General features: G+C 38.6%; 3 protein-coding genes across 7 annotated transcripts in view; 1 reads left to right on the top strand and 2 right to left on the bottom strand.

Annotated features, from left to right (window-relative positions):
• The window catches only part of LOC143344690 (cytochrome b5 reductase 4), an 11614-nt gene extending 7894 nt beyond the window's left edge, over positions 1-3720 (bottom strand). The window contains exons 1-2 of the mRNA XM_076770978.1: positions 3592-3720; positions 2102-2392 (exon numbers count right to left, since the gene is read on the bottom strand). Coding sequence (XP_076627093.1) covers positions 2102-2300 — 199 coding nt within the window. The 5' untranslated portion in view covers positions 2301-2392; positions 3592-3720. The remainder of the gene's footprint in view (positions 1-2101; positions 2393-3591) is intronic.
• LOC143344691 (fatty-acid amide hydrolase 2) lies at positions 3627-11222 on the top strand. Of its 4 annotated transcripts, XR_013080122.1 has the most exons (8): positions 5378-5721; positions 7000-7210; positions 7293-7496; positions 7583-8110; positions 8178-8567; positions 9085-9267; positions 9346-9570; positions 10951-11222. XR_013080122.1 is itself a non-coding variant. In XM_076770984.1 (7 exons), the coding sequence occupies exons 2-7, from the start codon at positions 7004-7006 to the stop codon at positions 9442-9444; spliced, it is 1611 nt and encodes a 536-aa protein (XP_076627099.1). In that variant the 5' UTR covers positions 3627-3750; positions 7000-7003; the 3' UTR covers positions 9445-10905. The 4 variants fall into 4 exon arrangements, 2 of the variants coding, with proteins under 2 accessions (XP_076627099.1, XP_076627098.1); XM_076770984.1 differs by lacking the exons at positions 5378-5721; positions 10951-11222 and adding an exon at positions 3627-3750 and having other exon boundaries at positions 9346-10905; XR_013080123.1 differs by lacking the exons at positions 9346-9570; positions 10951-11222 and adding an exon at positions 8674-8849 and having other exon boundaries at positions 5374-5721; positions 9085-9224.
• LOC143344692 (clavesin-2) lies at positions 10501-22792 on the bottom strand. 2 transcript variants are annotated; one of them, XM_076770986.1, is made up of 6 exons: positions 22511-22792; positions 14687-14878; positions 13653-13857; positions 13439-13562; positions 12805-13017; positions 10501-12189 (listed from the first exon to the last, which is right to left on the bottom strand). In XM_076770986.1, the coding sequence occupies exons 2-6, from the start codon at positions 14844-14846 to the stop codon at positions 11473-11475; spliced, it is 1419 nt and encodes a 472-aa protein (XP_076627101.1). In that variant the 5' UTR covers positions 14847-14878; positions 22511-22792; the 3' UTR covers positions 10501-11472. The 2 variants fall into 2 exon arrangements, with proteins under 2 accessions (XP_076627101.1, XP_076627102.1); XM_076770987.1 differs by lacking the exon at positions 22511-22792 and adding an exon at positions 17395-19602.

The raw sequence follows: 22792 nt of genomic DNA, 5'->3' as shown, positions 1-22792 counted from the left end.
GTCCAAGGTAGCGTATCTTTTTATTAAAACGGACTCGAATCGTTGCACGACGAAGAGACGGACACGATTTCAAAAAAATAATCGTGCAATTCACAAAATTTTACTGTCGGTAATGTCGATATCTTTCTAACAATGGTGGCGATGTATTGTTAGAAGCTAGGCGATTAAAACGAGCCCAAACACGACATAAATCAGACTGTTATTTATTGAACATACGTGTTAATACAGTGTATGATTCAATTATTAGAATTCTTTAAGCGTCGTGGTATACGTTCTACAAATTGTACCAATTTTTTTTTTAATTTAAATAACAAGCGTTGCTTTACAAATTTGCAATTTACAATTCCGCGATTAAATTGAAAAGAACGCGCAACACACTGTCACGGTGCCCGTGTACGATGTCGCTGAACTCTCGAAACGATTCGGCCGATCCAATCAAAATAAATCACAAAATTCATGGCTGCGACAGAACCAATAACGCCCGTGACTTTTCCATCTTCGGTGCAGTATGCGAGCCACGATCTCAAAAGTAGATTCCCTCGCGGAAATGATCAGTTTGCGTCCGGTAACCGAGCAAAATTCGATTTCTCGATCCGGTGCGTCCCCGGGAGCATTTCCATCGCAGAAACCGATCCTCGGTTAGAAAACTCGACACCCCTGGAATCCGGATATGAAATTACGTAGAAAACGGTCGAACGATGTTTAACGGATTAATAACGTGGTACGTGACTCTTGTTACTTCGACGAGATTGGTCCTGTCCTTCGAGTGGCGTCGACGGGACGTCCTCGTTAACACGGTTGCCAAAAATATTCGCCGTCACTTTGTTGGATTCCGGTATAATTGACAACACTTTACTATCTTAAGAAACTCGTTCAACTCGTATTAGGTCGATTAAGTACTAGACTCTTTCTGCTGATTCTTCGATTTTGTAAGCTTTTATACTATTTGCTGGAGATAGGTAGAGGGTAGGGACGATGGTTAAAATCGTGATTAGGATTGTGGCGTTGCTTTGCTTTGGGTAGGAACTCGAAGCGCGTTTTGTCGGGACCTGCCTTAGATGACTGGGATATTAGATCCAGCGTTTCTTAACTCGTCGTTGCGTAACGTTTTTTTTGTTGCAACCCATTCGTCATAATGACCTTGTAACGCGGCGTGATGAGCATGTTTGGCGTTTACCACGAACGCAAAAACTCAAAAGTGAATCGCGGCCAGACGTTTCAACAAAATCAATATTTGGCTAAACTTATAGAGCCACGGAATTATAAATAGACGGGTATCGAACAGCCACGCACAAGCATGGCTTTCATGGAACTGCGCGTGAGAATAAATCGGTCGCGTTTTCCATCCGGTTGGGACGTATCTGCCATAATTCACCAGAAACTTTTCGTTTAAACTTTGTCATCCAGACCCAGCCTCGTCTATACTTGAATGGTCCGAGGGAACTTTTTCTGCGTGCATTCTTTATCGCTGAAAATATCGTATTACGAATTAAACTTTCGTTCGAGTATTTCGCATATAACGAAAAAAGTTTTAAAACAATGGGTATATACAATAATAAAGCGAAGAGTACATTTTTTTAGCACCGATTCTCACTATCGGGACAGCACAGGGGACAGAATGGTCACACCGGTTGGCCCTGCCCTACCCTATCCTGACCCAATAATGCAAATCGGTAACGTGTTTCACTTCTCGACGGTGAAACGTCCAGACCAATCCCACGTTGCAATGTTCCTCTTCTTGGACCCCGAATAAGACCGATTCTCACTATCGGGACAGGACAGGAGACAAAATGTACTCGCCAAGTGGCCCTGCCCTGCCCTATCCTGACCCAATAATGCGAACCGGGCATGATGCTGGAGAAACTTCGTCTCTGATCCCCTTCCTAATAGCTAATTAAATGCTTGGAAGATCCTATCTTACTCACCCATCCAGCCATTGTCGTAAAGAATACAAACCTTATGACAAAATAATTAGGTTTCCTAAGGAAATTCCTGACAAACCACCCAGCACAACGATAATGCGCAACTCCCATGCCAGTGCGTGCAAATAGTTAAAAGCTGAACGCCAAAGGCACACCGGATAATCAACTTGTTGACTCACCGGTGGCTGAACCGGAAGACGACCCCGCTTGGCTTATTATCGCTCTCGACTGTTCGAATTGCTTGACTCTGGCCAAGCTACTGGGCAACAGAACAGCGTTTCTGGCCAGTAGACTGGCCGGCGACGACGATTTCACGTCCACCATCTTCATTTTTTCCTGAATGTCTTTGGCTTCGTTCTGACCTTTGACCTTCTTCATCTTTCACGGCGACCTCGATCGCGACGATTACTCGAAGGCGACCAGCGATTCGGTGTCCTCGGTGTTCACTATGTCATAGCAGCGACACGAATCTGAGGAAATAGCGGAAAAACTTTTGCACTCGTTGGCTCGCGTTTCAATGGTTCGAATCGTTGGGTCAAGGTTTCAATTATCGGAGATCGTTCTATTGAGCTTAGAATGGCGACCGGGCTTTTCGTCTCTCGATGGCCTCGAACGTTGACGTGAATATTTTCGAAATTCCATCGGATAAGATTAATATCGCTCGAAATTGGACCTCCCCCCTCGTTTGTTCGATAAAAATACACGTATCTTGATCAGGATTGCAGAAAATGATAACCGTAAAAAACTAGTATGATTTTAAGGACTTATCGAAGTCTTTCATCACAGTATTGTTCAGCTAGTATTTTAGTACGTTCGCAAATGTCCATCATCAAAACGTAATTATGGTAAAATTTAGAAAGCAAAACACAAGAGAGTCACGAAATATTCGTATTACTTTCACTCTGAGTTTCACGAATAATAATATATTATTATGCCCCCGGACGATTTTATTCGTAGAACGTGTTTTATTTTTACAAAAAGAAGCATTTACCTCATTTTAGTATTTACGAGGAATGGAACGTATTTTATTATTAAAGTATTACGACTGTATACAGTAATAACCGGTAATCGGAGAAGTAAAATATAAATCGAGGTTAAAGACTCGAACGACACGACGCGTCCGAAAATAAAAACAGCTGCAGGAAGACAAGACAGCTGAATTGATGTCATAACTTTCGTAATAGATAAAATAAGATCAATAATAGAGTAAGGCATAAGAAAGGAAGGCATGAATCAAGTCGACGTCATTCGAGAAACAAACAATTACATTCACTTGCAACTGATAGAAGTTATCTGAAACAATGGAAATAGCACGAGAAGTTTAAACATGCTACAAATTTTGCCTTTAAAATACTATGGTAAACTATAATAATTATTACACGCGAATGGATCAAACGTGACAAGGTCCAAACAATTCTGTGCTGATAGTATTAAGCAAGTTAAAGGTTATGTTGGAAGTGGATGTGGAATAGCTGGATCATGGTGACACCCAAATCATTTTCTGTTCAAACGATCGAATGAATTTTAACGGAACGTTCGACGTACAGAATCTCGGTAATGCAGACGTCGCAAGAACCATCAGCGGATAAATCGAGCGGACGAAAAACAGAACAAGGTTTCGCAAAGTGTTATTGCGGCGCGAAAATGCCGCAGAGTTCTGTGAGCTAACCTCAAAAATACGAACAGCGATCGTGAGCCCCATTTCAAGTTGGAAAACGTAAGAGTCAGTCTCACCACACTATACCGTTACGTCGTTAACTCAGCACGAGACGCAGCCAATAATAAAATCACCAAGGATAATGAACGTTCTTTGTCGAGTGATAAGGAAGTAAGTGGCCACAAAGTGACATTCACCCTGTCGTACACATGCACACGCGCGCGCGTCAGACATTGACGCCATTGTCCCTCTTTAGTATCTTGGCTGATGACATGCGATCGAGTCGCCATCTGACGAGCTTCAATGATTCATGACGATTGAAAAATTACGAATTGTTCCGTGTCCTGATGACTGAGAATCGTTGACAGTTATTTGTTACAAAAAAAAATAAAATAAGAATAAAAGTGCTCGCGTTAAATGCAAATTATCGAGATCACTTTTAATTCAAACGATTACGATGAAACGTGGAACGTTTCTCACGTTTGTCGTTAATAAGTCATCTGTTTATCAATAATGAATATTATGATTCGATGTGAAAATGTGTGCCCTACATTCTATTGACGATCTTTCACGATCATTTACATAACCAGTTACTTTTTTCCTGGACAGTCGGAAGGTTATAGCTATTAACGAAGAAATAGATCAAAACATTTAAATTATCATACGCTATGGATTTCCTACGTGTCTGCTCACCTGTTATTAATTTTTTTCTCTTATAAATTACTTTTAATGAACAATTATATATACTGTGTATAATGCACTATGTAAATATAATTCAATGAAAGATTAATTAGCGATTGCAAAACGTAATGGAGGAAAAGGAGTTCAAGTACAATTCATGCTATGAGTGTCGCATTATTGTCGTAGGAACGCAACTAAGCTTGATAAACAATAAACAATTGACGTATCAAGTATTTTGTTTTCAAAACATTACGTAGTTACGCAGGATATATAAAAAAAGGTAAATATAAGTATTTACCAATATTGGAATTCTATCGGTTGCATAAGTAAGTAAATGTGTTAAAAGATAACAACCTGTCAAACATTAACACCGTATGCGTGTGCGTGAAGATAATCATCGGAGCTGACGATCGCGCGCGACTATTCAAATAAACGATAATATACATAGAGAAATTAAATTTTTATCATCGAACACACGGTATATGACTTAGGTCACCTTCATAATTACAAGCACAATTATTCAACGTATTGTTGAAATTTATGTTACAAATTAAAACGAGGTGAAACCTGAGTTTTCAAGTTCAAAGTAACATACATTAAGCAAGATAACATTTTGTTACGTAACAATGTTATCGCACAAATTACCGATCTATTTTTGTGGATATTAGTCAAAACAATAGATTACAGGAAACATGCAGTAATTTGACTAACAATACAGATTACTGCATGCAAATCATACTTTACCTTGAAAGATGACTAAGCCCACGTCGCAGAACTTAAAAATTCTTACTCTGTAACAATATGATAATTCTTTATGTTAAAAATCGTCTAAAATCGAGGTACCCAAATTTATTTATTTATTTTATTGATTTCATTTTGTAAACGCCTCCAACGCGATACACGTTTGCTTTCGCGTAAAGTTGGCCCTGAATGACTGGAAAGTGCAAGTACATATTCGTTAAAGTGAAAGCATCGTTATTGTAAAAGTAGTTGCATATAAATAATATCGTAGCAGATCGAGGGGTCGTGATGCTTGGGTGACCTGATCGATATCGATACGCTTAGTGTATATATCTATCTTTGATAAATAACATTACTCGCGAAAATATCGTTCCCGGCGGCCATTTTACAACCTATCCCCGACCAGCCAAACATTTCTGCGACGCATAAAAGGTCGTCGCCGTCAGTCCCAGACTGTCTACCAGCCCATCGACTGTTGCGATTGCGCGGTCCTCGCGCAGTGTTCGTGCCGGCAAAGGTGGGAGAGTAGAGCTCGTGAGCAGTGGTATCAGTTGACTTCGAGTGCCGAGAAGAAGAGGTGTCGTACGGAACGCAACACTACACTCGTCGATGACGCGTGATTTAAATTTGTTCTTTATCGAAGGGGTGTCAGACAATATCGATTCGCTCGCTAGTTTGCAGCAAGCTTCTCCAGTCGACTCATTAAACGAATCCACTGTCGTAAGTACTTCGATCTGCACAAACATTACCCGTCGGCGAACGTTCGTCGATGTTCCATACTTGTTACGATACAACGTTACTTTGGTACGATTATCGATTTCCAATCGACTGTTTCCAAGTTACCTCGATCGCGCGTTTAAAATTAATTCGATGATCTAATTGATCAAATTCATAAATCGTTCGCCAGCAAGAAACGACAAAAAGGGACTCGCCCATGCACCGTTAGGCGCGATCACTTTCGCGATCGTTTGATCGAATTCGTCGATCGAGCACGTTCAACGATTCGTTTCGATTACTTTTGAGAATCTATCCGTTTTACTGTGTTATTTATCGACCGAACGAGCCGCGTGCATCACGGCAAGCTTCCGACCGGTGGAAAACGCCCGACGAAACGAGAACATCGCCTTGAAACGCACCGTAAGTGATATCCGGTCGAGAACGACCACTGTCAAACTCACATGGTGTTGGTATGGCAGCCTTGATATGTAACTCCGACGGTTACATCATTACTGGCTTATCAGTGTGGAATTCGTACTAAAATTGTCGCGCCTACGGCGTCTGTTTGTTCAGAAGTCATTTGAAACCGAGCCGCGCCGTGCTTGTCACCACTTATCCGTCGGGGCAGTCGTTTATGGGGCACGCGTTAATCGATAAACACCGGCGTTTCCCATAAAAACACAGGGTAATATCGTTTGTGACACAAGGTCGACCAATTAACCTACCGCCAGAACGATGCAGAGATAATGGAGATAGCGCAATAAAACATGATTAAGATGATGCAAACGTGCCATAAACCATCAATCCTTTTACATGACAGTTAATGGCGAAACGTATCCAAGCTGGCGTACGAATGTATTATTTGTTTAGCAAGTATAATGCGGGATGTATTAAAATACAAGTTGACCGTGGGCTACGTCAACACGATGCCCAGTGGGCAGGAACCAATTTCAGACTTTCAAATCAATGCATTATTTAAGCATCCTCGAATTAATCAGTTTTATTATTTCGAAATTATATTAAAAATCGTTTTGCCACGTTTCGATAAAATGTAGTCTGTTTCAGATGTAATTTTTTGTTATGCTTCTATTCATTCAGATTGTCTATCATGAATAATGATGTTCATCCATTCAAAAGTTTCATTCATTGTTTACTGATGTTATTAAAGCATATATTTTATTCCAATGCATATACTATAGAGTAAATTCTGCTGTTTACTCAGCATCTTTTATTGCAACATGGAAATAGTAACTAATACATTGAAATTTAACCTTTTTTCAGATAAATGTCTACCAAGATTAAAAATCAAAGTAGAATGCAGACTACAGGGAAAATATTAAGTGTGATTCATAGATTGATCGAAATAATTGCTAGAAGAATATATCTGTTCATTGCAATTCTGAAAGGTCCTACCCAATCTCAACCACCTATAAAGGACTTAACACTTCTACATAGTGCAACTACTTTAGCCTTTAAAATTCGAAATAAGCAGGTAAGACCACCCAAATACATGTTTACCTTTGAGGTGGGAAAGAAATACTTTCAAATATTTGACTATTTATTTACTGTTACAGTTGACTTCGGAAAATGTAGTACAATCATATATAGATAGAATAAGAGAAATTCAACCAATGCTTAACTGTGTAGTAGAGGAACGCTTCGAGGAAGCTCTCAAAGATGCAAAGAAATGTGATGAACTTCTGAAGTCTAAGGATGCTCCATCTCCTCAAACTTTAGCAGAAGAAAAGCCTTTCTTTGGAGTGCCTTTCACAACAAAGGTAAGTTTTACCTAACAATACACTAATCTGCATTGAGTTGACTCCCATAATTGGAGAGCAATTTCAAGTAATAATATCCATTATAGGATTGTATTGCAATTGCTAACATGAAGCAAACTGCTGGTTTAGTTGTTCGTAAAACATTTGTTGCTAAGCACGATGCAGAAGTTGTAAGATTGATGAAAACTGCAGGGGCCATACCTCTGGCAACAACAAACATTTCAGAATTAGCAATGTGGTGGGAAACTAGTAATTCTCTATACGGTACTACGAAAAATCCTTACAATACTAGGCATATAGTCGGGGGATCTTCTGGTGGGGAAGGTTGCATACAAGCAGCTGCTGGCTCACCATTAGGAATAGGATCAGATATTGGTGGTTCTATTCGCATGCCATGCTTTTTCAATGGTGTCTTTGGACATAAACCTTCGGAAGGAATAGTTTCTAAACATGGTCAGTATCCAAGTGCTCACAGCGAGGAACAAGATAGGCTGCTTTCGCTTGGTCCAATGTGTAGGTATGCTCAAGACCTGATGCCCACTTTAAAAGTTCTTGCGGACAAGAACGTGGATAAATTACGATTAAATAGCAAAGTAGATATTTCAAAAATCGAGGTATGAATCATATACTTAAGGGTGCTTTCTACTTTGTAGTATGCGATAAATATATGTTTTAATTTAGTTCTATTACATGGAAGACGACGGCGGTCAATTCTTAACATCACCGGTAGACGTGGAAATAAGAGACGCCATGAGGGGGGTAATTCGTTATCTCGAGAAAGCGCATAAAACCAAGGCGACCAAACTCAGTATTAGAAAAATGAAGAAGAGCATTGCGCTCTGGATGGCGAACATGAGTTGCAAGGACGAAAAAGACTTTACGTATGAGTTGTCGAACAGAAACGGTCACATAAATCTCTGGTGGGAGTTTATAAAATGGGCAACATTCACGAGCAATCATACGCTTATAGCTCTTCTCACAGCTACGTTCCAAAGGTTTGCGGTGAAACATGGAAGCGAGGAACATGTTAAGCTGATGCAAGAAAGTAGGGATCTTTATCAAGAATTTAAGGTATTTCGCAAAGCTATGCATTATATCGATTAACTTTAATTTTCTGTATATAAACTTTTATTGCAATATCTCGAATTGATTAAGTGCCCGTAATGTAACTCATCAGGGTTGGAATTGGCACCTTTATTCTTCGCCTTCCTTTCCGAAATACCGCGCAAGATATCAAGATATTGATTAATTCTTACAATCGAATTACGGAACTGTACTGTTCGTTAGCGGATGTGAATTCTTTCTCGAATCACTCTTGTGCAAACTGGTCAGGCTACTAGTGTGTCACACACGGTATAACGTGTTTCCCTATTTAGTAACAGAAACATGTTTTCGCCCTGCATGCAGAATGCGATTTTTCTATCTAATTTAGTAAAAGTACATTCTTTTTGTGAATTATATTGTAGTCCTTTTATCGCAACGAAACGAGTGATTGAATTTGTTAGGAAGCATGTAACCAGAAGCATCCAGTTTTTTTCATCTTTGACGATATGCCACGACATCATTCTGACTATACTCTTTATTATAGGAAATCTTGGGTGATAACGGTGTGTTCTTGTATCCTACACATCCAACCGCAGCACCGTTGCATCACGAGCCACTGATTAAACCATTCAATTTTTCGTACACTGCAATTATTAATGTACTAGGGTTGCCATCCACTGCTTGCCCTTTAGGTTTGAACAAGCAAGGTCTTCCCATTGGTATACAGGTGCAAATTTTGATACGTCGTTGTCATGCCATTAAATGGATTATTTTTAATATTATGTAATCATATTATTTACAACAGGTTGTTGGTGATCTGTATCAAGATCGTTTAACGATAGCCGTAGCGGAGGAATTGGAACGCGGTTTTGGTGGTTGGGTTCCTCCTGCCGTTGTAGCTTGAGTGTTGTCTGTTGGACAATAATCTAATGCATTGTACGCAATGTGTACAATTTCCACCATACTCTGCCATTATTAGTTTTCGACAAACAGTTTACACAAAGATAATTTCATAACGAGAAATCATAAGGTACAGTACAAACACATATGTATTCAGAAAGTAGATGTTCACGTTTCGATATTCCATGTTGACGATTATACGCGTAAAGTATACGTAATTTGAGAAACATAGAAGTCACCGACAGTTTTATAATCCACTATAAATTGCGTTATGTCAAGCATACAGTCATAGATACATCGAATCATAACTCGAAATACGATTCGAATCAGAGAACGCATAGTTTTCATAACTGCATATATTTATTGTTGTTGATGTTGAAAAGTTCTTCTCTTTTTTTTTTTTTCTTTTTTTTTTTTTGTAACAAAATTCAGTGTCCACGTAAATAATAACATTTGTACATAAGCAACCTGTCGCATTATATTTGACTAACGTTTTTTATATACCTCATCTTAGATCTCTGTGTAGGATTTTCTATTTTCATACAAATCGAGAAAAAGAGGGGGAGAATGTGTGTGTGAGAGAAAAAAAAAGGGAGTTATAAGGTAGCAGGGTGTTTTTGGTAATGTGATAAAGTATTAAAAGATTCTATGTTTATAATGTATATTGATGTTAAAATCGTATACATATATATTTTATGTACTAAAATAATAAATTTTTATTCCATTATTTCTACCGTAATTTCTCTTTTGTTAGCATCTGATCAACATATGGATGGAAGACAAATTAATATATGCATTTTTCATAGAGATGTAGTTTCCACCTTAAAATTTAGTTAATTTAATATATTACTATGCATTTATCACGTATTAATGTTAATCTAACAGATGCTGTGCAGTGCTGTTACTAATAATTTATATTTTTATAACAATATATCTAAATTTTAATTTATAATTTGTCATAGTTCTTCAGTTTTCTATCTAAAATAAGACGACCAAAGGAGAATGTTCCAAATGGTAAAATATATATTTATTTAAAAATACAGTTCTTATAGGGGGAGGATTTAAACAAAATATCTGTTATATTTAATATACTTAAAATTGTAAATACACAATGTTTACAACACTTTTTCAGGTATATAATACGCGTGATAAGAGATCCTTAATTTCATGATACATTTGACATCAATAAATAATTTAATACATATTTACAGAATTAATACGAATTGTTTATCGTCGAAATGGTTTTTAAAAGATATATGTAAAAATGTGTATGACGAGGAAGAACGTGTTTCTTGCCCCATATTCATAATTTCACGAGTTTCAATGAAGTTCGACTTATTAATTTACATTTATAAGTATACCGCAAATTTAAATTCGCAGTCTAAGTACTTGTTGCAATCTATAAAACTATTTGTAAATTGTGTTTATTACGCACAATTAAAAAACAAAAATAAAAATAAAAAAAGGAACCTCAGAGATATTCGAGTAACGAGTTTTGTTTTTGTTACAGGTTAAGTACTTTCGATTAGTAGGATAAGGATTGTTTTAATGCCATTGACCTCCTTTTATGTACGTTATTCGCGTCAATATGTATATCGTTTGTCTAATGTGTTATGACCTAAATAGGCAGTGGGTTCGTTTTTACAAAAATGAATTCATGTTTTACAAGTATATCGAGAGAAAAAAAAAATGAAAAAATTTATGAATTCGCTATATTAAATGTTCCACTAATACTTCTACACGAATTGGTTCGCGTTGATACCGATAATGTGAATGTACTTTCTATTTATGAGAAGGAAATAATAAAAAGCCTCATGAATATATAAATACATTAAAAATGACGTTTACCATATCACAAGGTATTCCTTAATGTCTACAAAAAGTGATCTATTACGTTTTACCCTAAAACTACCTTGAACTTGATTCTTCCCCTTTTTGATCGATATTCGTAACCAGAATTAACATACTTATAAAAGTCCTGCTTAATTACTCGATAGATTTATTTTAAACTAATACCTCGATGAAATTAATATTACGTTATGAGATTAGTTTCTTCGGAAGGTATCTCGCTCTTACCTGTTTCAATTAGCGCATTCTCCGATCTATTGTCTAATGAATTGTCCTTACTGTCGTCGCTGTCTGGCCTATTCGAGATCTCGTATTCGTTCGAGTTTGTTTCAGATTGGAAAGCTAACAAGTTATCCTCAGAATCTTTGTACCGTTCTCTTTTATCTTCGAAGTAATTAGCATTCCCATTGTTCAACATTTTATCTCTACTCTGACAATGAGAATCCTCGTCTTCCATTATTGTCCTATTCACTCCTCTTCTATGTTCCCTTTCTTCTGTGTGCGCGATGCTGCGATTAATCAAATTCAGCTCTACGTTCGTTCCACCTGGTTTTTTTGCGGACTGGTTCTTTACAGAACTACCAAAAGGATTAAAGAATCGCCGTCCGATCTCTTTGTTCATACCATTGCTCGACTCCATGGAGTCTGCTTGGTTTCTTTTATGGTTCTCCACGTTTCTAGACTCGACCAGACTTCTGTCGCATGATCTCTCCGCGATTTCAGCTTGCTCTTTTTCCTTCTTTAACGCGGCCAGCTCGGCTTCCTTCATTGCCGAATGAATGACTGGTTCTGCCCATAGTCCCGGGTTGAAGGCTGGCCCTGTACCACCTAATTCCGCTGGCAGGATGTCGGTGGGCAGATGCTCGTGTAGGGTGCTCAAATTGTTCCCATGCAGATAGATCTAGAATTATTATTTAAACAGAAATTAAATTAAAGCTAGATTAAAGGATGCCCAAAGTAAACTTGAACAACGAAAGGATTGAATAAAATATGCAATGAGTCTTTGTATTCGTATTTTACAACTTGAACAATTCTCTTTGCTGTAATTCAATTATTTTAATAAACAATAATTTTTGGTAATAATTGTAGGAAGAGTTAAGGAACGATCATTTCGTTGAACTACGTTAATTAATCGCATTTTTAATAAGCACCGGTTAAAGAGGATAAGTTATAGTAATCGTAGGGTGATACATCGAATTATCTTTTGGTCAAATATTTAACTCTGAATACCTTGAGTCGTGTATGCAGAAGCGTGTTTGAATTTATGTGTTAAGCCAGTGGTTCTTAACCTTTTGGCAATGTTCCTCAGTATAACGTTCTCAAATACTATAATAGCTAAATCAATGTTTTTTAACCAGATTCTGGGTATCTATACTCATAGCAAATTACAGGAATTTAAGAAAAGGATAGTCCCAGAAATTAAAAGCGTAATTGTATTACTTATGATTCTAGGTAAAATTTAAAATAAACACAGAAGATGGGTATCGTTAAGATCGACATTAAAGGTTTACCGCACCTTATTTCGAGTCTTTTCGTCCAAGAAAGGTTTCACAAGGGCCAGCGTGGCTTGAACGTAAAGAGGCGCCGACAGGAAGTGTACAGCTTTGAATCTAGCCGGAAATCGTCCTCGGAGAGCGGCTATTAAGTTTCGCAGTGCCGCTGCGCCTAAGGCACCGCCCTGTCGCAAAGAGAACCCGCTCCAATCTACTACCGCCACGAAACCGGATTGCTAGAAAAAAAAAATCAAAATATTCTCAGCCACGGTTACGGTTAATTAGATTCCTTTTTTCAAATAATTTCTGCAGGGCATATACGAAACGACCAGCGCGAGAAACTGTAAAATATTATACAGGGTGTTCGGCCACCCATGGGAAAAATTTTAATGGGAGATTCTAGGGGCCAAACCAGGACGAAAATCAAGTATACTAGTTTATTGATCGAGGCTTCGTTAAAAAGTTATTAACGTTTAAAGTATAAAGCACGCAGCTGTTCGCAGATTGCCGTTCTACAGGTGGAACTTTAAACGTGAATAACTTTTTAACAAAGCCTCAATCGACAAATTGGTATTCTTAATTTTCGTCTTATTTTGGTCTGTAGAATCTCCCATTAAAATTTTTCCCAAGGGTGGCCGAACACCCAGTATACTGTACCTGATTCCTTGGGTCTTGTATGAGAATCTCCAGGACCAAGAAAATGGCTCTCTGCACAGATAACGCCGGTACTGCGATTGGATCCCACTGGGACGCTAATATAACCAGTACGCATCTGCCTTTCCTATGTTGTTTAAAAAAAATATCGATTGATTAGTTTGTGTACTAATAGGAATTATTATTTTTAAGGAGGCTGACAACCGAATAACCTCACCTATCACGTGCAGGAAGCACACCCGGTATTCCTGCGCGCAACGCGCGCTGCAAGGCTGGGTCCCTCGCCGTTAGATTGCCGAAGATATCTTGTCGATGTGCTACTTGCGTCTGATAAGCGGCTATCAGGGCAGCAGCTTGTTCCGTGCGATACTTCCGAGCCAACAGGAAACGCGTAATATATTCATCCGTGCAGTGCTTCAAGTCTACGAGCAAAGACACGGGTCATTGTAATGCTTCGCGTGAAAAATGGCTGACAGGAAGCCGCTCGAACGCGGATATTATATGCCGGAAATTCGAGGATCGACGAGCTGAAAACGAATTAGACAACACGCTCCCCCGATGTCGTATCGATAGGTTCGTTCGCTGGCACGAAACGGGACGACGTTCTACTACAATTAAAACTTTAATGGCCGCACGTATCACGCGAAGACCGTTGTCAGTCGCCGCTGATATTGTAGACCAAAGTGAGATACACGAAGATGCTAGGAATATCATTATAAGGAATTATAAATGTAACCTCAACAAACGTAACAAACATTCGTAAACGAATGTATGATGAAACGGGGACTGATACAGAAGATCGCGCACACGTGACAGTGGCCAATGTCTGCTAGCTCGCAAAGTCACGTATACGTGACAGCGGCCGTCAAAGCGATAACGGGACAAGTCGAAGGAATAGTAGCACTACTATTGGTGCGTGTCAGGGAGAAATATTTTTTAGTTTCTCCAACAAACAATTCAAAGCGACCACACATGTACACGCGAGGTAAAACACATGGTGTCGCAGAGGATTAAACGCATCCTCAATGTTCTTACAGCTCGCTCTGAGGGCCATAAACGGAATAAGAACTACCACCTAATTCAGTGCTTTTTGTTTCAAACTGCCTGTGGAGTCTTTCACGAATCCCTGCACCAAAATCTTCAATGGTAAACTGTGGATGGGAAAACCAAGGGAAGCTTTAAGTTAGGGTCACACGAGCGTCGGAACGACCTAACCCCAGCATTAGACGTTGCAGATATACACTATCTTACCTACGTCCGGCATTTCTCGCAATATTGCTCTGACAGTCTTAATGGCCAGTTTTTTATCGCGTTTGTCGAACCTGGCCTCCTCCTCGTAGATGCTTCGCGCCAAAGCAGTGCTCGCGTGACCTATTGTGGGGTCCCACATGTACTCGCAGTACTCGGACATCTCGTCAGCCCCTAGTCCGTTTTATCACAGATCTGAAATAATTGATCGTAATTAGAATCAACGTGCGCATATACTGAATTGAAAAACGACTATCGACAGTTTCAGTTTCATATCTCAAACGGAAGAGACGAATTTCTATTTACAAATGGTGGATTGCAATCGCGTCCACGTTAGAAGTGTATCGCGAACGAAAGCAGTGAAACCGACACTCCTACTAAGCAAACAGAACCTTATGTAATCAGAGGATATCTGTAAACGTTTTTACCCAAGAAAAATTATTAACTAATCGACGCGATGTTAAGAACGCCGGTCACGCGATATATCTCGCGTGTACGAACAAACGTGTGCAGGAAAAGTGATCCACGTAATTATTTCCAAAGAAAACTTGAACCTACGTTTAAAGAAAAAAATATCTAAGCAGGTGCAGTAAACTATACAGGGTGTTCGGCCATCATTAAAATTTTAATGGGAGATTCTAGAGGTCAAAATAAGACGAAAATCAAGAATATTAATTTGTTGATGGAGGCTTCGTTAAAAAGTTATTAAGGTTTAAAGTTCCGACCGTACTGAATTTTTTTCTCGAAAATGCGCAAGATTTCGGGGGTAGGTCTATTCATTAAAAATGCTTGCAATTGACCCCCGCAATCGAAAATAATTTTTCTAGAACGATTTGAAATTTTTTAATTTTGTCGAAAAATTTCACACCTCGAATTTTTTTCTAGAAAGTGGGTAGGATTTCGGGGGTATGTCTATTCATCAAAAATGCATGAAATTGACCCCCGGAACCGAAAATAATTTTTTTAGAATTAATTAAAAATTTTTTTTTTCGTCGAAAAATTTAGGCACCTACCACCCCCCTGTCGATTTTCCTTAAAAATTCGTTTTTTATTTTTAGTAATTTTATTTGACGCCCTACAGAAAAGTTGTCTAATACTTTTTTGTAGGTACCCGTGAGCTCTACTTCAGAAAAAAGTTTCATTGAAATATATTCACAATTGTAGGAGTTATGGCTGTTTGAAAATTGGACCATTTTTATGGGGTTTTTCTCATTTTGCAGGGTCAAGGACCAACTTTTCGAATATTTTTACGATTGGTACATATTCTCCATCAAAATACGCGTAGTTTGCTTTTTTAAACATTGAAATCGTCCAATCCGTTCAGGAGTTATGACATTTTAAAGATTCGCATGAAATTTTAGGGAACCGTTTCTGGCCTCACATTAGATTTTTGGTAAGGAATTTTTTTCTCGAAAATGCGTAGGATTTCGGGGGTATGTCTATTGACCAAAAATGCTTGCAATTGATCCCTGTAACTAAAAATAATTTTTCCAAGACGATTCGAACGTCTTTTTTTTCACCCAAAACTTTCAGCACTTATTCGAATTTTTTTCTCGAAAGTGGGTAGGATTTCGGAAGTATGTGTATTCACAAAAAATGATTGTAATTGACCCCCGCAATCGAAAATAATTTTTCCAGAACTATTTGAAATTTTTTAATTTAATTTGTCAATAACTTTTTAATGAAGCCTCAGTCAAGAAATTGATGTTCTTGATTTTCGCCTTATTTTGGCCTCTAGAATCCCCCATTAAAAATTTTCCCAGGGATGGCCGAACACCCTGTATAATCATAAAATTCGAACTCGTTTAGAATCAGCATGTAATATTTTTTCATTGATCTCTTCCTTTGTACCCTTGACACGTTATCGTCCATATGTGCATTATAAATGACACATGAAAGGGAACATTCATTTCCAGAGATCAAACAAGACATTGTTGTATTGCGAATGAGTCATTTCTGGGTGAAACACCGTACAGACGCAACATCTCACGGCAGAACTTCAACCGGTTCGTGTAACTGCTCTTCGAAACTTTTACTTCGGGTTTACAATCTCCACGAAATCTTTCATGAATCACGTATCGTTTAAATTATTATTTTCCACGCGAGTCGACCGTGAGTTTTATTGCCAATGCAAATTAGTTTATTTTAACGACTACGCTTCCGACGCAATTTCGTCCGTCGACTAAAGTTCGCATCGAACATATGATAACAAACATCGTTCGGACGTACATCGCGTTTATGACATTTTCATAAATCGCGTTAATTTTTTCGCGCGTACGAACTAAAAAACCAAACAAATTTCGCTTATTTTACGTTCAAGCGGTTCGCGAGTCGTTCGAGACCGTCGGGAATAAATAAACACCATAATTGCGTGCACTGTAATTAAAGTGTAAACTGTAGTTATGCGTAGAAACTCACTAACGGTGTATCGGGACGTTAATTACGATTTCCCGCTGAGCACCTACAAAATTGTTCGAAAGTCATTAATATAATCGTTACCGTTCCATTTAACCAAATTCCATTTTCGGTATATTATGCTAAACGTTTTCTTTTCTTTCATAATGTTATACTTTTCTGAAATTAACACCACGCTTACAACCTTTAATATATTTAATTGACGTTTCGGTACACAGAAACGACACTGTCCGCGAACGTGAACTAAATTTTCCAGAAACTTAATTGCACATCGTTAATCGCGATATCGAACTTACGCGAGGTAGTTTCGATGATCGAATCGTTTCGATACTTGGACGAGTGTCGGGTTAGTTCTTCGTTCTCTTCCCTCTAGTGTCGCTTTGTACGTCACTGTCGAACTGTCGCACAATGTTTCGAACGAAACTACACCGATTCACCGAATTCCCGAAACTCACTGGCCGGTCATTTTTTTCATCGCGTCGAACGAATCGAGTCCCAATTCGCGAGCAACGGAGACAAAGGATTCGTGCAACGAAGGAACTTCGTCGCTCGAACGGTCACGAGCGAACGGCACGCAATGAAGTCGCCTGTTGCGATTCGCTCGAAAGTGTTGGAGCATTGGGAAACAAAGGAGTGAGCGAGACTTCCAAGGAGAGATGGACGCGCGGTTAGCAGGAGAAGGAAAAGGATCGCCTGCGGTGTAGGGATGGACTCGAAACGTTTCGAGTCTGTTCAAACACGCCATGAAAATTTCCACTCGCGTATATCGAGAACCATTTGAAGATCAAGTGTCCACGAGTTACAAAATCTCCATGGTCAACTAATCACTTTTGTACTGGAATCGTTGAAACGTTGGAATTGGAAGTTTTAACGTCAGAAAATTCTGAACACAGATTTGTAAGTTCGATAAAGTTTTTATTTTCTAATATTTTGACACGTAGGAATATTCGGTAATTCAACGGTGTATAGCATTCTCAACGACCGTATCGTTATTTACAATTTCACAAGTACTAAGTATCTTTTAGTGTAAACGGTTTTGCAACACGAAAGTAGCCGCCATGACAGTCGACGTCTTAATGACATTACATTTATCTTCGTTATTGTTTTCGAAAATATTCCGTACCCGAAAATCGTATTATCTGATCGTTAATTAAATTTAGAAGATTATATTTTTGCTTGTATAAAAGAGAAGCGTGGTATTTCAAGTTTCGAGCAGATGTTAAGAGTCAGACTGTCGAGCGTTGGATTTGCTCGTAAACTTGCGAAAAGAAGGATAAGGGAATCTATCACTGTTCGGGGACGGGATCGAATAAGAACATGAAAGGAAGCTGTAAGTAAGACAGGGACAAGAATACTTCTGTCGGCTGCGAAAGGGGAGGTACGAAAGAGCGAGGGAAACATGGAGAGAAAGAGAGACGAAGCCGGTTACCGGTACGGCTGACTCACCCGATCGTTCTTGTTGCGCTATCATGTAAACCCGTTCACCAAAAAATGCGAGCGTCCGCTAGCAAAAAATATCGAAAGTGCTGGCAGGTGCATTAAAGTCAATTACATCACTTGCACGGTACAGGCAAATGTAACATCGTATTGTTTAGCGTATCGTCATACAGAATACTTCAACGCAGTCAGAATGTTGAAAAAATTAGATTTCAGATAGATTAGTTAGATTTAATGGAGAACTAAAGTGTTCACACACAGTAAGTTATTAAATTACTCGCCATTCGACTAAATCACTGGACGTGTCCGAGCCAGCTTTTACGACGCGTATCTCACAAAGCGAAGTTTAGTAATTTGATATGTCTGACTGTAAGTAGAACGTTCACCCATTTTCTTCGCGATCGACTACAGAAACCCGAGTAGATAACTCTTTTTCTTGCTCGGTGGCTATTCTCGTCGCGAAAATAGTTGTTCGATCTGAAATTCGTCATTCAAGGTTGGTTGGAACCGGTCGCCATGACTAATTGCAGTTTAAGGGACTCGCGTGTATGTAAACAGCACTCTCTCGCGATTAGTCCCCCGGCCTCTTCGTCGTACACCTGCGACCGAGGTTTCTCAGAAAAATTAATCGAGCAGATGTCTCGCGTCCGGTTTTTTTTATCAGTTCGGTAAAACGCAACGCCCAGGAAACGGTGAACTCGAATTTGTGAATGAATTTTTAGCTTCGAATTTCGAATATCCTGCGATTTAAAATAAAAAATTGTCTGTAAGCCAATTTATAAAACACGCCTATACGCCTACGTTTAATTTCTAGATAGAAAAAGAAAAACATGTCGTGTAATTGCCATAATTGTCGTTACGAAATATCTGACGAGTCATGTGATTGTTCAAAACACTCGCGTTGCTTCCTGAAACTCGTTGATACCGATCTTCGAGGATAGTTGCACACCGGTAACTATTTTTAACCGACGTCAAAAACTAGAGGTGAAAATTGAGCGTGTATAACGATCGATGAGTCTTGCAACGTAACTTACCACATAAAATCGGAGTGTACGATAGTCTGATTCGGTACGCCTACACGGAACAAACACTTCGGTGATTGAAAAGCCACTTATATATTCACTAAAGGAATAAAATCTTGTTTTATGGCGCGAAACCATTCAATTCTCCCATCGATCGATTCTGTCAAGGTCGCGGTATGTACTGCGATATCACAGTTCGGATTAGGTATCGTAATCCATGGTCCGTCAACATCGATGCATTTCGACTAAGATAAATTTACAATTAATCCCGACATAGAATTTGATTTTTAAGTTACGCGTGAACTTTTTAGAAACTCGTGATTTAACTATGCTTTAATATTTCAACCAAATAGTAACAAATACGTTACAAGTGACAATAAATATTATCGCTATCGCACAGTGGGTCAGATTAGAAAATTAGCGGTTCAAATTAATTTTTATAAATGTATATTTTTTAGGTTATCAATTATTCTAATCTACTTTGGATAATGTATACAAGGTGTTTGGTCACCCCTGGGAAATATTTTAATGGGAGATTCTGGAGGCCAAAATAAGACGAAAATCAAGAATACCAATTTGTTGATGAAGGCTTTGTTGAACAGTTATTAACGTTTAAATTTCCGACCGTACTGAATTTTTTTCTCGAAAATGCACAAGATTTTGGGGGTATGTCTGTTCACCAAAAATGATTGTAATTGACCCCTGGAACTATTAATAATTTTTTTAGAACGATTTGAAACTTTTCATTTTCGTCGAAAAATTTAGGCACCTACCCCCTGTCGATTTTCCTTAAAAATTCCTTTTTCATTTTTAGTAATTTTGTTTGACACCCTACAGAAAAGTTGTCTAATACTTTTTTGTAGGTACCCATGAGCTCCACTTCAGAAAAAAGTTTCATTGAAATATATTCACAATTGTAGGAATTATGGCTGTTTAAAAATTGGACCATTTTTATGGGGTTTTTCTCATTTTGCAGGGTCAAGGACCAACTTTTCGAATATTTTTACGATTGGTACATATTCTCCACCAAAATACGCGTAGTTTGCTTTTTTAAACATTAAAATCGTCCAATCTGTTCAGGAGTTATGACATTTTAAAGATTCGCATGAAATTTTAGGGAACCATTTCTGGTTTTGAATTCTGAATTTTTTTCTCGAAAATGCGTAGGATTTCGGGGGTATATGTAATGACCAAAAATGATTGTAATCGACCCGTGCAACCGAAAATAATTTTTCCAGAACGATTTGAAATTTTTTAATTTAATTGTTAATAACTTTTTAAGGAAGCCTCCAGCAACAAATTAGTATTCTTGATTTTCGTCTTATTTTGGCCTCCAGAATCTCCCATTAAATTTATTTATTTATTATATTTATTGTATATATATATTACAAATCATATATTTAATAATGATGAAATTCGAATAGCCTTTCGATACCAACGGCCATGTTCAATGAGTTCAATAGAAAGACGATTAACTACAAGTTCTTGAGGGCGCTCAAGCCTGACATCGTGAAATTACGCGTAGCAATTTATATAATGCACGCGTGTCGTACCGTGTTACATTCGAGTTCTAAAAGGGACAAACATTAATAAGAAAAAGTTAGACCCCGAAAGCTTGTTGCGGTACAATTTTGTAGGGCACCTAGTCCAAAGTAATAAGTTACCCCCCTCCCCCCTTATCAGTTCGTCCCCTGAGTGTACATTTTTGAACAGTAACGTTGCTACACGACAACGCAAGTTCAAGCTTGCACCGTTACGATTCCTCGAATTGATTGCCACGCGAATATAACCTTACATTTCAACCATCGATTGCGAAAATCGATGCAGTATTTAGTAAACGATCGCGCGGTTTTGAAACTGCGACACATACAAGTTACTGATCCTTATTTTGCGGTGCATCGTGTGCTTGTGTCTGCACGAAGGACGAAAACAGATCTGTTCGGGTATCGCCGCCATAGATTACGCAACATAACGGTAGAAACAAGTGGCAAAGAAGAAGACAGAAATTACCGGTTTCTTTTGACGCCATAAAAGGTGGCACCGAGCCATTTCTCAGGGTTCCGATACGTTACAATGATCTAACTCCAGTTCGATCCGTGCACACGATTATCTTCTATAACACATCGCTGAATATAAGTATTGGCGCGAAAAATAATAAGTAATTTCGATCGATTCGCCATTGACACACTTTCTTTTATTAATCGTATGCTTCCTTTGTTATCAATTTAATTCACAACAAGTAAAGGATCCTACATAAAGATACGTAGAAAATAAAAGTGATACACGTGTAAAGTCGCGTCCAAATTGGTCGTTGAAACATCCATAAGGTTACGAAATTCCCTCGAGACCGCGTATTACGAGGATACTTACGTCTGTATCGAACTGTAACAGTTGATGTTCCTCGATGCGTAGATAATGAAATATAAATACAAGTGTAGCTGGACTGATCGATTTCCCTTCCGCGTTGGAGAAAATGGAAAACGATCGAAAGACAATTCGAACCGAAAGATGAAAAGGAAAGTGCGCCGTAATTACGCGTAGCTTTTCCTTCGACGGGGAAAATAATTATAGTAAGGAAGACTGTATTTAATACGGTCCGTGTAACACGTACTCGCTAATTAATATGTGCTGCATCGTCGAGCAAATTTTAAAAAGCATAACGAATTTTACGGACGATGATTTTGCAAAAATTTACTATCTAGCAGTGAAAAAAGTTTGCATAAAAAATTGTCATGAATATGTATGCATTACTGACACGTTGCTTTTCCTGGCAGCTGGCTTCCATCGAACATTCAGAAAAGTCTGTTACAACGAATCCAAAAAACGCGAACACCGTTCGAGGCAATAAAATGTTCAAGGTTCAGCGGACCGTGACAGCGACATAAAGCCAAGCATAATAAAAGGTGTTACGTTCGTTGCTGAGTGCACGGCACAGTTTGCAATGCATAGTTACCTGTTTATGCTACGTCAATGGCAGCGTAGTTTCGTATCGAATGGTCGTAACCACCGACGACACATCAAACTTAACCACCTCACCGAGTAACGAGCAAAGAAAGACAATTGTTGTTCATTCGCGAGCATACGTACGAACCATTCACCGAAACTACAGAACGAAAGAGACGATGCTTCGACGGCGCGTTAGTCGAACGAAACGTTCGGCACCAAACTACCCTTTCGAAACTGTCATCCAACCGATTCACTCGCAAGCCCCCTATGGGCTTCACGGTAACTAATA

Source organism: Colletes latitarsis, chromosome 8, assembly GCF_051014445.1.
Source record: "Colletes latitarsis isolate SP2378_abdomen chromosome 8, iyColLati1, whole genome shotgun sequence".
NCBI lineage: Eukaryota > Metazoa > Arthropoda > Insecta > Hymenoptera > Colletidae > Colletes > Colletes latitarsis.
The sequence above is the reverse complement of the archived record's forward strand: the minus strand, read 5'-3'. Positions and strand labels throughout refer to the sequence as shown.

Coding starts and splice junctions, on each gene's coding strand:
- LOC143344691 (XM_076770984.1), top strand. CDS start 7,004: ATGTCTACCAAGATTAAAAATCAAAGTAGAATGCAGACTACAGGGAAA. Junction 7,211..7,292: donor TTAAAATTCGAAATAAGCAG/GTAAGACCACCC, acceptor TTACTGTTACAG/TTGACTTCGGAAAATGTAGT. Junction 8,568..9,084: donor ATCTTTATCAAGAATTTAAG/GTATTTCGCAAA, acceptor TCTTTATTATAG/GAAATCTTGGGTGATAACGG.
- LOC143344692 (XM_076770986.1), bottom strand. CDS start 14,846: ATGTCCGAGTACTGCGAGTACATGTGGGACCCCACAATAGGTCACGCG. Junction 13,858..14,686: donor GCGAGAAATGCCGGACGTAG/GTAAGATAGTGT, acceptor CTTTGCTCGTAG/ACTTGAAGCACTGCACGGAT. Junction 13,018..13,438: donor TACAAGACCCAAGGAATCAG/GTACAGTATACT, acceptor TTTTTTTTCTAG/CAATCCGGTTTCGTGGCGGT.